Below are 13953 nucleotides of genomic sequence, written 5' to 3'. Positions count from 1 at the left end.
AAACCAAAGAACACATTCACAAAAACTTAAAAAAAAAGGACACAAGTATAAAATAAAAGGAAATAATAAAACCAATAAAAAAGGAGCAAAGGAGAAACATAGTACAAATTGGAAAATAAGGTTTAAAATGGCAATAAATTCATATTTATCAATAATTACCTTAAATGTTAAAGGACTGAATGAATGCTCTAATCAAAAGACATAGAGTGTCAGACTGGATTAAAAAAAAAAAAAGGACCTACAATAGGCTGCCTATAAAAGACTCACCTTAGGGCAGAGGACAAATATAAATTGAAAGTGATGGGATGGAAAAAGATATTTCATGTGAATGGGAAAGAGAGGAAAGCAAGAGTCACAATACTCACATCAAACAAAATAGACTTTAAAACAAAGGCCATAAAGAAAGACAAAGAAGGCCACTAGTGAAAAAATGATCCAATCAAGGAGAGGATATTAAACTCATCACGATATATACCCCTAATATAGAAGCACTCAAATATATACAACAAATACTAACAGACATGAAAAGAGAAATTGATATAATATGATAATAGTAGGAGATTTTAACACCCTACACACATCAATGAACACATCTTCTAGAAATAAAATTAATAAAGTAACAGAGATTCTAAATGACACAATAGAAAGTTTAGACTTAATTGACATTTTCAGGACATTACATCAAAAAAATCAGAATATACATTGAAGTGCACATAGAACATTCTCATAAATTGACCACATACTGAGGCACAAAACTAACCTCAACAAATTTAAGAGTATAGAAATTATTACATATGTCTTCTCTGACCATAATGACATGAAACTAGAAATCAACAACAGGAAAAGAAATGAGAAAAAAACTGACTACATGGAGACTAAACAACTAAAAAATCAATTAGTCAACTAGGAAATCAAAATGGAAATAAAAAAAAAAAACCCTCTAGACAAAGAAAAATGAAAACACAACCATTTAAAATCTGTAGGATACCGAAAAAGTAGTTCTTAGAGAGAAGTTCATAGCAATGCAGGCCTGACCCCAAAAAAGAAGAAAAATCTCACATCAACAGCCTAACCTATCACCTACATGAATTAGAGAAAGAAGATCAAACAAAACCTAAAGTCAGCAGAAGGAAGGAAATCATAAAGATCAGAGAACAAATCAATAAAATAGAGATTCAAAAAAAAAAAAACAATAGAAAAAAATCAATAAACCAAGAACTGGTTCTTTGAAAGGTAAATAAAATTGACAAACCTCTGGCCAGACTCACCAGAAGAGAGAGAGATCCCAAATAAAAAAATAAGAAATGAAAAAGAACTCTACATTGATATTTTAGAAATACAATAAACCATAAGAGAACACTGTGAATAATTATATGCCAATAAATTTGACAACCTAGAAATGGACAACTTTCTAGAGATATACAGCCCACCAAAACTGAATCAAGAAGATGTAGATCAATTGAACAGACCAATCACTGGAAGTGAAACCAAATATGCAATAAAAACACTCTCTCAAACAAAAGTCCAGGACCAGATGGCTTCAGAGAAGAATTCTACCAAACATTAAAAGAAAAACATATACCCATCCTTAAACTTTTCTTAAAGATTAAAGAAGGAATACACTCAAAGACATTATATGAAGCCACCAGAAAACCAGACAAAGATACTACCAAAAAGGAAAATTATGGGCAAACATCTTTGATGAATATAGCATAAAAATTCTCAACAAAATTTTAGCCAACCAAATCCAACAATACCTAAAAAAGATAATAGAAGAACCAGTGGAATTCATCCCAAGTTCATCAGGATGTTTCAACAACATCATCATATAACATGTTAACAAAAGAAAAGTCAAAAAACAAGATGATCATCTCAATAGATGCAGAAAAAGCATTTGTGAAGATCCAACATCCATTCATGATAAAAAATCTTACCAAGATGGGTACAGAGGGCACATAACAACATAATAAAAGCCATTTCTAATAAACCCACAGCCAACATAATACTCAATGGAGAAAAGCTGAAAGCCTAGAGTTCCCATCGTGGCTAAGTGGTTAATGAATCTGACAAGGAACCATGAGGTTGCAGGTTTGATCCCTGGCCTCGCTCAGTTGGTTAGGGATCTGGCATTGCCATGAGCTGTGGTGAAGGTCGCAGGTGTGGCTCAGATCTGGTGCTGCTGTGGCAGTGGTGTAGACCCATAGCTACAGCTCCAATTGGACCCCTAGCCTGGGAACCTCCATATGCAGTGGGTGCAGCCCTGGAAAAGACCAAAAGACAAAAAAAAAAGAAACGCTGAAATCTGGAAAAAGAAAAAATACTCTCACCACTTTTATTCAACATAGTATTGGAAGTCTTAGCCACAGCACTAGGACAAACAAAAGAAATAAAAGGTGTCCAAATTGGAAGAGAAGAGGTAAAACTGTCACTGTATGCAAATGACATGATACTATATGCAGAAAACCCTAAGGACTCCATACAAAAACTACTCAAAATGATCAATGAATTCAGCAAAGTAGTAGGATACAAGATTGACATTTAGAAATAGGTTGCATTTCTGTATTCTAAAAAAATGAAATATTAGAAAAGGAATATTAAAAATATCTTTTATAATCACACCCCAGAAAATTAAATGCCTTGGAATAAACCTGACCAAGAAGGTGAAATACCTATATTCTGAGAACTATAAAACATTAATCAAGGATATTAAAGGGGATTCAAAGAAATGGAAAGAAATTCCATGCTACTGGATTGGAAGAATTAATATCATTAAAATGGCTGTACTACCCAAAGCAATCTACAGATTCAGTGCAATCCATATCAAATTACCCATGACATTTTCACAGAACTAGAACAAACAATGCAAAAATTTATATAGAACCATAAAAGACCCAGAACTGCTAAAGCAATCCTGAGGGGGATAAAAACACTAATCAGGAGACATAACTCTCCCACTTTCAGACAATATCACAAAACTACAGTAATCAAGGCATTGTGGTACTGGAACAAAAACTACATAAAAAACAATGGAACAAAATAGAGAACCCGTAAATAAACCCAGACACCAATTAAGCTTTGACAAAGTAGGGAAGAATACAAAATGGGAAAAATACAGCTTCTTCAGCAACTAATGCTGGGAAAATTGGTGAGCTGCATGAAGACCAAAGAAACTAGAACACATCCTCACACCATGCAGAAAAGTAAACTTAAAGACTTAACCATAAAACACCATAAAAATCCTAGAAGAGAACATAGGAAAAACATTCTCTGACATCAACTTTACAAATGTCCTCTTAGGTCAGTCTACAAGGCAATAGAAATAAAAACAAAAATAAACTAATGGAGCAAATTAAACTTACAAGCATTTGCACAGAAAATTAAACCATAAAAAAGACAACCCATGGAATGGGAGAAAATTTTTGTAAGCACTGCATCTAGCAAGGGCTTAATCTCCAAAATATACAAAGAACTTATTTGAATCCAAAGCAAAACAAATCAACAAACAAACAAACGAAAGCAAAACACTACCCAATTGAAAAATGGGCAAAAGACCTCAATAGACATTTCTACAAAGAAGACATATGTATGGCCAAAAAGCACATGAATAAATGCTCAACATCACTAATTATTAGATAAATGCAAATTAAAACTTCAATGAGGTACAACTACCTCAACTACCTCACACTGGTAAGAATGGCTATCATTAATAAGTCAACAAATGAATGCTGGAGAAGGTGTGGAAAAAAAGGAACCCTTCTACACAATTGGTGGGAGTGTAAATTGGAAAACAGTATGGATGTGCCTCAGATAATTAAATATAAAACTACCATGTGATCCAGCAATACCACTCCTAGGCATATATCTGGACAAAACTTTCATTGAAAAAGATAAGTGCACCCCTATGTTCATTGCAGCAGTATTCACAATAGCCAAGACATGGAAACAACTCAAATTTCCATTGACAGATGAATGGATTAAGATGTGGTTATATACAATGGAATACTACTCACCCATAAAAAGAACAAGATGATGCCATATGCAACTACATGGATGGAACTAGAGATTCTCATACTAAGTGAAGTAAGCCAAAAAGAGGAAGACAAATACCATATGATATCACTTATATGTGGAATCTAAAATATGACACAGATGAACCTAGCTACAGAACAGAAACAGACTCACAGACATGTGGCTGCCAAGGTGTGGGGTGGGAGTTGGACGGACTGGATCTTTGGGTTTAGCAGAGGCAAGCTATTACATTTAGAATGGATAAGCAATGAGATCCTGCTGTATAGCACAGGAAACTATATCCAATCACTTGTAAGAGAATATGATAGAAGACAATGTGAAAAAATGTGTGTATGTAAAATTAGGTCACTTTTTGTACAGCAGAAATTGACAGAACATTGTAAATCAGGTATAACATTAAAAAAAAAAAAAACTTCAAAGGGTGATACAAACAGATATACCATGCTCTTGGATTGAAAGAATCAATACTGTCAAAATTACTTTACTTCCTAAGGCAATCTACATATTCAATGTAATCCCTATCAAATTACCAATACCATTTTTTTTCACAGAACTAGACCAAAATATTTTACAATTTGTATGGAAACACAAAAGACCCTGAACAGCCAAATTAATCCTGAGAAAGAAAAGTAGAACTGGAAAAATCAGGCTCCTTGGCTTCAGACAACATTACAAAGCTACGGTCTTTGAAAAAGTATGGTACTGACACAAAAAAACAGAAACATAGATCAATGGAATAGGATAGAAACACCAGAAGTAAACCCATGCACCTATGGTCAGCTAATCTATGCCAAAGAGGCATGAACATATAATGGAGGAAAGAAGATCTCTTCCATAAGTGGTACTGGGAAACTAGATATCTTTGAATGAAAGAATGAAATTAGAAAACTGTAACAGTATACACAAATAAAAGCTCAAAATGGATGAAAAGCCTGGAGTGCCCATTGTGGCTCAGTGGGCTATGAACCCAACCAGCATTCATGAGGATTCAGGTGTAATTCCTGGCTTTGCTCAGTAGGTTAAGGATCCAGCATAGCTCTGATTTCTGGTGTAGGTCACAGATATGGCTTGGATCCATCACTGCTGTGGCTTTGATGCAGGCCAGCAGCTGCAGCTCCAATTTGACCCCTATCCTTGGAACTTCCATGTGGCTCAGGTACAGGCCTAAAACACAATAAAAAACAAAAAGAAAGAAAATAAACAAAAAAACACCCAAATGTATTTAAGACCTAAATATAAGACTGGATATTATTAAACTCTTTAAAACACAGGCAGAAGGCAGAATATTCTGACATAAACTGTAGCAATTTCTTCTCAGATCCACCTCCTGGAATAATGAAATAAAAACTAAAGAAATGGGACCTAATTAAACTTAAAATCATTTGCAGAGCAAAGGAAATGAAAAAAGTCAACCACAGAATTGGAGAAAATCTTTGCGGATGAAGCCAATGACAATGGATTAATCTCCCAAATATACAAAGAACTCATGCAGTTTAATATCAAAAAAACAAACAACCCAATAAAAAATGCATAGAATACCTAAACAGACATTTCTCCAAAGAGGACAGACCAATGGCCAAAAAGCACATAGAAAGATATTCAACATCACTATTATTAGAGAAATTCAAATCAAAACTACAGTGAGGTATTACCTCACACCAATCAGAATGGCCATCATCAAAAATCTACAAACAATAAATTCTGGAGAGGGTATGGTTAAAAGGGATCCCCTCTATACCACTAATGGTGGTAATGTAAATTGGTACAAGCACTATGAAGAACAATATAGAGGTATCCTGATTAACTAAAAATAGAACTATTGTAGATCCTGCAAGCCCAATCCTGGGCATATATTTGGAGAAAACTCTAATTTTAAAAAATACATGCACCCCTATGTTCATAGCATAAAAATTTACAATAGCCAAGACAGGGAAACAACATAAGTTTGCATTAACAGATGACTGTCTTAAGGAGTGGTATGTATACACAATAAAATATTATGCATCCATAAAAATGAAATATTGCTATTTTCAGAAACATGAGTGGGTCTAGAGAAAAATATATTTAGTGAAATAAGTCAGATGGGGAAAGACAAATATGTGATGTCACTTACATATGGAATCTAATAAAAACAAATGAAATTATTTACAAAGCATAAAAAGAACAGACTCAGATTTTGAAAACAATCTTATGGTCAACAAAGAGGAAATGTGAAGGGGAGGGATAAACAAGGAGTTTGGGAATAACACATACACACTACTTTATATAAAAGAGATAACCATCCAATGCATGGAAATAGCCTCAATGTCCATTGACAGAAGAAATGGATAAAAAATATGTGGTACATATACATAATGGAATATTACTCAGCCATTAAAAGGAAAGAAATAACAGCATTTGCAGCAACACGGATGGACCTAGAAATCATCATGCTAAATGAAGTTAGCCAGACCCTGAGATACCAACATCATATACTACCACTTACATGTGGAATCTACAAAAGGGACACAATGAACTTCTTTGCAGAACAAACACTGTCTCAAACACTTTGAAAAACTTATGGTTTCCAAAAGAGACAGGTTGGTGGGTGGGGAGATGGGCTAAGGGTTTGGGATGGAAATGCTATAAAATTGGGTTGTGATGATCATTGTACAACTATAAATAAATTCATTGAGTAATTAAAAAAATACACCAGTCCCAAATTACTAAAAAAAAAAGAGAGAGAGAGAGAGTGATAACCACCAAGGATCTACTGTATAGCACAGGACACTCTATTCAATATTCAGCAATAACTTCTATAGGAAAAGAATCTATAATAATGCATTATGTATATACATAACTGAATAATTTTTCTGTACATCTTATACTAATAGATCATTGTAAATCAAATATACTCCAATAATTTTTTTAAATGAGCAAAAGATTTGAACACTTCCATAGAGAAGATTTAGACACTTCTCTAAACTAGGTATGCATATGTCAAATAAGGACTCAAATATATACTCAATATAATTTGTCACTGGGAATATGCAAATGCAGATTACAATGTGATACCATGACACACCTATTAAAATGACTAAAATTGAAAGGTTTACTCATAATGAAAGCTGCAGTGTAGACCTTTGTACACATACACAGAGAATAAAATGAATTAAAAGATAATTACACAAAAATGAAGGGGGAATATATTTAGGTCTAGTTGGGTTATGTTGAGGCTAATGATGTATATTATACTGCTTACTTCATCCTTCTGCTGAGTTTTCACAGTGACTTCTCTTTGATCTGTGTTGTTTTATCACCTCTTATTTAGCTTTGTTAGCATAATTTTAAGGACACAGGATAATTGATTTACATGTCTATAAAAAATAGGCTGTTTGCTTTCTCCCAGCTACTAATCTAGTTTCAGGTAAAAGTTAAACATTTTTCAACCTCCCATATATCAAAACATATGAAATATCTTCATATCATACTACTTTGACATAATCTTATTTTATTTTTTGTCTTTTTGCCTATTTATGGCTACACCCACGGCATATGGAGGTTCCCAGGCTAAGGGTCGAATCAGAGATATAGTTGCTGGCCTACACCACAGCTGCAGCAATGCCAGATCAGGGATCAAATCTGTAACCGCATTCGTTAACCACTGAGCCACAACAGCAACTCCTTATTTTCTCAATTAATGTTCAACAGCAACTTCTCTTAGTAAATGAAGTCAAATATGAACATGTGACCACCATGTTCAGAATCTATTGGAGAGTTTTCCTTTTGGGGTAAAGAAAAAAGTTCCTGACCTAGCCTGCAGCTTCTCTGTGATCCTACCCATGCTGTCCTCCCTTGTCTATACTGGCTCCTCTTTGCTTCTCTCTCTGCATGCCAGCTCTATTTGCCATTTATTTTGTTTCTTTAATGATCAGGCTCTTTGATAAGCTAGGCCTCAAGTGATAGGAGACCCAGAGAATGGCAACTGTTTGGAGGCATCACTTTGTTAGAAATGAAGTATCTAAGGCCCAATCCTTAAACTAATGGGAAAAAATCTGTGTTTTAAGAAAATTCCTAGAAGATTTGCAAGGAATAAAATTTGAGAAACACTGATCTAGGCCACCTCGCAATATAGTCCTTGTTTTTTGTTTTTTTTTCCTCTGCTCCTCCCAGTGACCCCTGCTTAGTAAGATTTTTCATCAGTTTTCAGCTTAAGGTGGGAAGTTACTTGTAGGTCTGGAATGTGAGCTAAGTTTGCACAAGGAGGAAATTCCTGAAGGGAATCTAGAACTTCGGCCCCAGTAAAATCATGCGTGATTAGCTCAGACAAAACCCCATTGATCAAAGCACTCAGCATTAAAAATTAAAGATAAACTGAAGATTGCATAAGTATGTTAGAAATGTACCTTTGTTGGAAAACGATGCAACTTCAACAGTTAAAATTAGAATTGCATACATCATTCCTCGATGTTTCTGATTTCACAGGCTGTAATGCCCTTTGGGACCACTTCGATTTGCACATGTTCAAATCTATAATACCCAGAGGAAGAGCTTCGTTTTGTCCTAAAGGGAATCTTTGGCTGCTATCAGGGAATTTTAAGTCTTCACTCTTTCCTTTTTTGGCAGAAGAAAAAACAGTTGTATAATTAACTCTTGTATTCAAAGCAAATTTACTTAAGATCTTCCTGACCTTTGGAAAGAAAGACTCCAAAATGAATGGGTGTGCAAGGAATTACTACCTGTGTTACTACCATTCTGCTGCTGTTTTATTATTTTCTACTTAGAAAGTCTAAGCCTTTGAAAAGATCACAATTTCTTACAAGATATGGGTAAGAGATAAATTAATTCTATCATATCATTCTTTATGTAAAGTAGTTTAAATGCTGTATAATTTATAATATTTTGGATTGACTTCCAAGATGCCAAAAAAACACTGGAGGAAAATGTAAAACAAAGGATAAATTATTTATCTTATTTTTGTGACAAAATATAGATAAGTGAAATACCTGTAAGACTGAATTGTTCACCTTAATGAAAATTCATTATCTTTGTGACATAACTAAAAATGACTTTATAATTCTGGTGAACTTGAATATTAAACAGTTTAAACTCGATTTAAAGATTTAAATATCAGGTCCTCAGTACATAAAAAATCTTACAGTTATTCTGATTAAAGATTCATTCTTTTTAATTAATCACAATCTCTGATTAAACTTTTTTTTTGTCTTTTTGCCATTTCTTGGGCTGCTCCTGTGGCATATGGAGGTTCCCAGGCTAGGGGTCAAATTGGAGCTGTAGCTGCCAGCCTACACCAGAGCCACAGCAACACACAATCCAAGCCGAGTCTGCGACCTACACCACAGCTGACGGCAAAGCTGGATCCTCAACCAACTGAGCAAGGCCAGGGGTCGAACCCGCAACCTTATGGTTCCTAGTCAGATTCGTTAACCACTGAGCCATGACGGGAACGCCTCTCATTAAAATTTCAAGTTACTTATTTCCTCTATTCTTTTTCCAGCTGTAATATTAGTTTCATGAATAATTCAAATATATACATAATACTATATATAATATATAATATATGTATGTATATATATATAAATATGTAGAAAATATCCCTCCTCTGCTCTTTCTGGCTATGTGACTTATTAAAGACCCACACAAATATTGAGTTTGAGCATTTTAAATTATGTAGTAATTTGGGGTTGCACGGAAGGGAGCCTAGTGCAAACAAAAGTTCATTCAACAACTGGAATTATTGGCATTTGTTATTATATCACTTGAATTTGGCTGCATCTTTGGCTCAGTTTTATTTCACTAGAAAAACTGATGGAGAAGAAAGTGTTCTCAAGTAAACCCAGAAGAATTTCTAGAGAAAATCAGCTCTAGTCACTATAGTAACAAATATAAAGCAATTTTTAACTATGGAAAGAACTTTCCAGAAATGCTGGTATATTTATGAACAAAGTTTCTAAGGTAAATTTCAAAATTAAATCTCTCTTTTATACACAAATTCCCAAGAAAATAAGCTTGGAATTTTGAATAAAATAATAAGATTTCCAGTGTTGACAACTTTTAATGAAAACCAGGTTTAAGACTAGTATTTACCTGCAAACTCTCCCCTTTTTATTTATCAGTCTTTATCTGAAACTACCTGCATCTTTACTGGCTTGTCTCTCCTACACTTATCTCTCTATGTCTCTTTATGCTCTTTCTATTTCCTCCCTCCATTTTTCATCCACCCAAATTTCTGCTTTCCATTACTCCTGCCCTGTTTATCTCCTTAATGCCTTCCTCTCCTAGTCTCATTTCAAAAGTTTGTATTTGAATGCTCTACAGGGAAAAAAAAAGATTTTGGCTATGGCCAGTAAACAAATTCCAATTGTGTAGCATTTTCTTCTTAGATTACTCAAAACATTTCCCTCATGTTGTTTGTTCATCATGCTTCCCACCATTCTCTGATAGCATTTTGTTATAAAATGGAAAGCGCTCTTACTAAAAACACTAAAAATCTCTCATTTTCTCACACTCAATGACCTCTGTTCACTACTTGTTCTACCAGAGCATTCATTTCGCAAAATGGTACTGCACTTCATTATATCCTGTGTCTTTTTTGTCTTTATGTCCACAATGCTCAAATCTCCAGTTACCCTTCTGCTTCTCTTATTACTTTGCTTGGTGTCTTTTCTGATCTCTCCCTTTTCTCTCTTTGGTTAGTGCCGGGAAAATTGTTCTCAACAGAAAACTAGTTGGTTGAATGAGAAGTAACTGTAACAAAGAAATTCTGTGGAGATTGGAGGAATCAGCTGAAAAGTAAGCAGAAGTAGAAGAAAGCAATAAAATGAATCAAAGGCCAAAATAAAATCCCTATACCTGCCAAACAGGAGCTCCTATCACTGCAGCTGAACTTTGGATGCCACATCTCACGCTGAAAATGCAGTTGGTGCAGATGTAGGGTGCATTTCATGGGGTCTTGATATAGATGCCTTGGCTGACTTTGCAACCAAAGCTCTTTTTCCTTGTCCCTTTGTTCTGCATATTACAAATCCAATGTTGGTGTGTTGAACTCTTCAAACCTAGGTCAAGTCTCCTTGCTCTAGGTGCAAGGGTGATGAAAAAGTGAATTTCTGGCTCTTTTGACTTCTAGAGTAAGTGGTAGCCTTTGCCTATACCAAGACTCATGTCATAGAAAAGAGGATCACCCTTTATCTATCTAAAAATGACATGTACTCACTTCAAAATTTCTTAAATAAAACCTCCTCAAGCTTCTCTCCATGCCCTTCTTCTTTTTGCTGTATATACACTTTCCAGTGATTAGCTCATTTATAAGTGTCCCTTTAGCTACCCAAATAATCCCCAACTCACTGTTCCTAATAAGGTCTAAATTCATACTAACTTATCTCTCCTGGATGCTCAGAGGATGCTCTCCCCATGAAGTGGCCAAAGCATTTGAGTTCTCAAAATTGATTTTGATGACCTTTTGCCTATCACCATGTGTCTCTCATCTTTCCTTCACTGACTATCCCCTTCACATCTAAATCACTGAATCCTAGGGACTCTACATTCTGGTTTGTTTTTACCTCTTTGTCCTCCGCATCACTCCCAATAATGTTATTACCCACTGACTAAGAACTTCACGTGCATTTGAGTCAACTAGAAAACATTTGTAATGAAGATTAGACTTCATCTCACCATCATTAAGTCAATATCTACAGTAATACTTCAAAATCTATATTTTGTACAAAAAGTTTCCCAGACAATTCTGATATATGTATTCTGGTTTGGGAAACACTGGATTAGAGTATCAGCTTTCCAACTATTATTCCTAACTCGGGTTTTCCCTTTTACAGAGTATTTTCTATACTAACAAATTTTTAATTTTAATATGTTTTGATGACACCTCTAGTCTAAGAGTTTTCAGCAATGCTTATTTCCTGAAAAATAAAGTAAAATATCTTTCAAATGACGTTCATTTTATAATAATTCAAACTTATTTTCGCTAGACTCTAATCCATGTCCCAGATGCAGAATGCTCCCAACACACTCAAGTATCCTTATAAATTTAGCTCATGTTTAGAATGTCCTTCATTTTATTCTAAATCTGTTAATTCACATTTTTTTGAACTGAAATACTTGCATTTTCCATTATATCAATCCCCAAAATTAGTTTCCATTGTTATGGCAGTAGTAAGTAAAATTAAGGGCTTTCTAATAAGTGCATGGCTTTATTTCAACTATGTATTCCAAAAGTCTTTGTAATGAATATTATTTTTACATTTACTGTATTTCATTTCAGGGACCATTCAGTAACAATATGGATATTAAAAATGCAACATCACTGACTAAGTTTGTTCTCATAGGACTTATCTATCAACCAGAGTGGCATATTCACTTGTTCTTGATGTTCTTGATGTTGTACCTCATCACTACTATGGGAAACCTTGGACTAATTTATCTCATCTGCAATGACCCTCAACTTCACATCCCCATGTACTTTTTCCTTGGGAGTTTAGCCTTTGTGGATGCTTGCATATCAACCACAGTGACTCCCAAGATGCTGGTCAGTTTCCTCACCGAGAGTAAAATGATCTCTCTCTCTGAATGCATGACACAGCTGTTTTCCTTTGCATTCAGTGCAACCACAGAATGTTTTATCTTGGCAACAATGGCATATGATCGCTATGTTGCCATATGTAAACCACTATTGTATCCAGTGATTATGACCAATAGACTATGCTTCCAACTATTAGCCTTATCTTTTGTCAGTGGCTTTATTCACTCCACAATTCATATAGGTTTTTTATTCAGATTAACTTTCTGTAAGTCTAACAGAATACATCACTTTTATTGTGACATCATGCCATTGTTTAAGATTTCTTGTACTGACCCTTCGGTTAATGTTCTAATGGTTTTTATTTTCTCAGGGTCAATACAAGTATTTACCATTCTTATTGTCCTTGTCTCTTATACATTTGTTCTCTTCACAATCTTAAAAATGAGGTCTATACAAGGCATAAGGAAGGCCTTCTCCACCTGTGGAGCCCACCTCCTATCTGTCTCCTTATACTATGGGCCTCTTCTCTTCAGATATGTGCACCCTGGATCTGAAAAAGCAGATGATCAAGATATGATGGACTCTTTATTTTATACTGTCATAATACCTTTCTTAAACCCAATTATCTACAGCCTGAGAAATAAGAAAGTCATAGATTCACTGACAAAAATGTTAAAGAGAAATGTTTAGCTCTCATATTGTTATCTGTTGCATTTTTATTAAAATAACATAATTATAAACATTAGATATACTTCCATTTTGGCCAGTACTCCAAGTTTTTTTGCAATCATAATGGCCCTAGTATTTTTAATGACTTAAGGTGTTAGCACTAATATACTCATTAAAATTTGTATATGTTGTTCAAAAAATACAAAGAAGTTCAAATATTTAGATAATGATAGAATAATTGAAACGGAAAACAAATGAAAACATTTAAACTCTTGTATATTCTGCAATGTAGCTTTATAAAATCATTAAGCACTGAAATAATGCAGTTCCTCTAATAGGACTCGATTATGTTGTCTTTGATAGTAATACAACCTTGCAACCTGGGGATTCATATAATATTTAAATCCATAGTAGGGACAGGTGTGTGTTTGAATGAACAGAACCAAATACCATAAATTTTTCTAGGGATCAAAAGGTTCTTTCATTCCACTCTATTTGTGGTATGATGAATTTAACTTCTTTTGGGGATTCAATAGTCATAACATAGAAATAAACAGAATTGGGAAAGCAATGAGGAAAAAAGATAATGGAGTTAAGACAGTGAGGATGATCTGAACAGCAAAAGGATGTCCTTAGCCTAGTGTGTACTATTGAGTAATGAGAAGGGGAGTTGTCTTTCATCATATGTTCTGCCTTGAATGGCACTTTCCACCTGTGTTTGT

The 13953-nt window shown here is 34.5% G+C and overlaps 1 protein-coding gene across 1 annotated transcript; it reads left to right on the top strand.

The window, feature by feature from the left end:
• The first annotated feature begins 12319 nt into the window (after positions 1–12319).
• LOC125113350 (olfactory receptor 5H2-like) lies at positions 12320–13252 on the top strand. The gene has a single exon (XM_047756002.1). The coding sequence runs from the start codon at positions 12323–12325 to the stop codon at positions 13250–13252; it is 930 nt and encodes a 309-aa protein (XP_047611958.1). The 5' UTR covers positions 12320–12322.
• The last annotated feature ends 701 nt before the right edge of the window (positions 13253–13953 follow it).

This window comes from Phacochoerus africanus, chromosome 1, assembly GCF_016906955.1.
Source record: "Phacochoerus africanus isolate WHEZ1 chromosome 1, ROS_Pafr_v1, whole genome shotgun sequence".
Lineage (NCBI taxonomy): Eukaryota > Metazoa > Chordata > Mammalia > Artiodactyla > Suidae > Phacochoerus > Phacochoerus africanus.
This window is presented reverse-complemented; position numbering and strand designations above follow the sequence as displayed.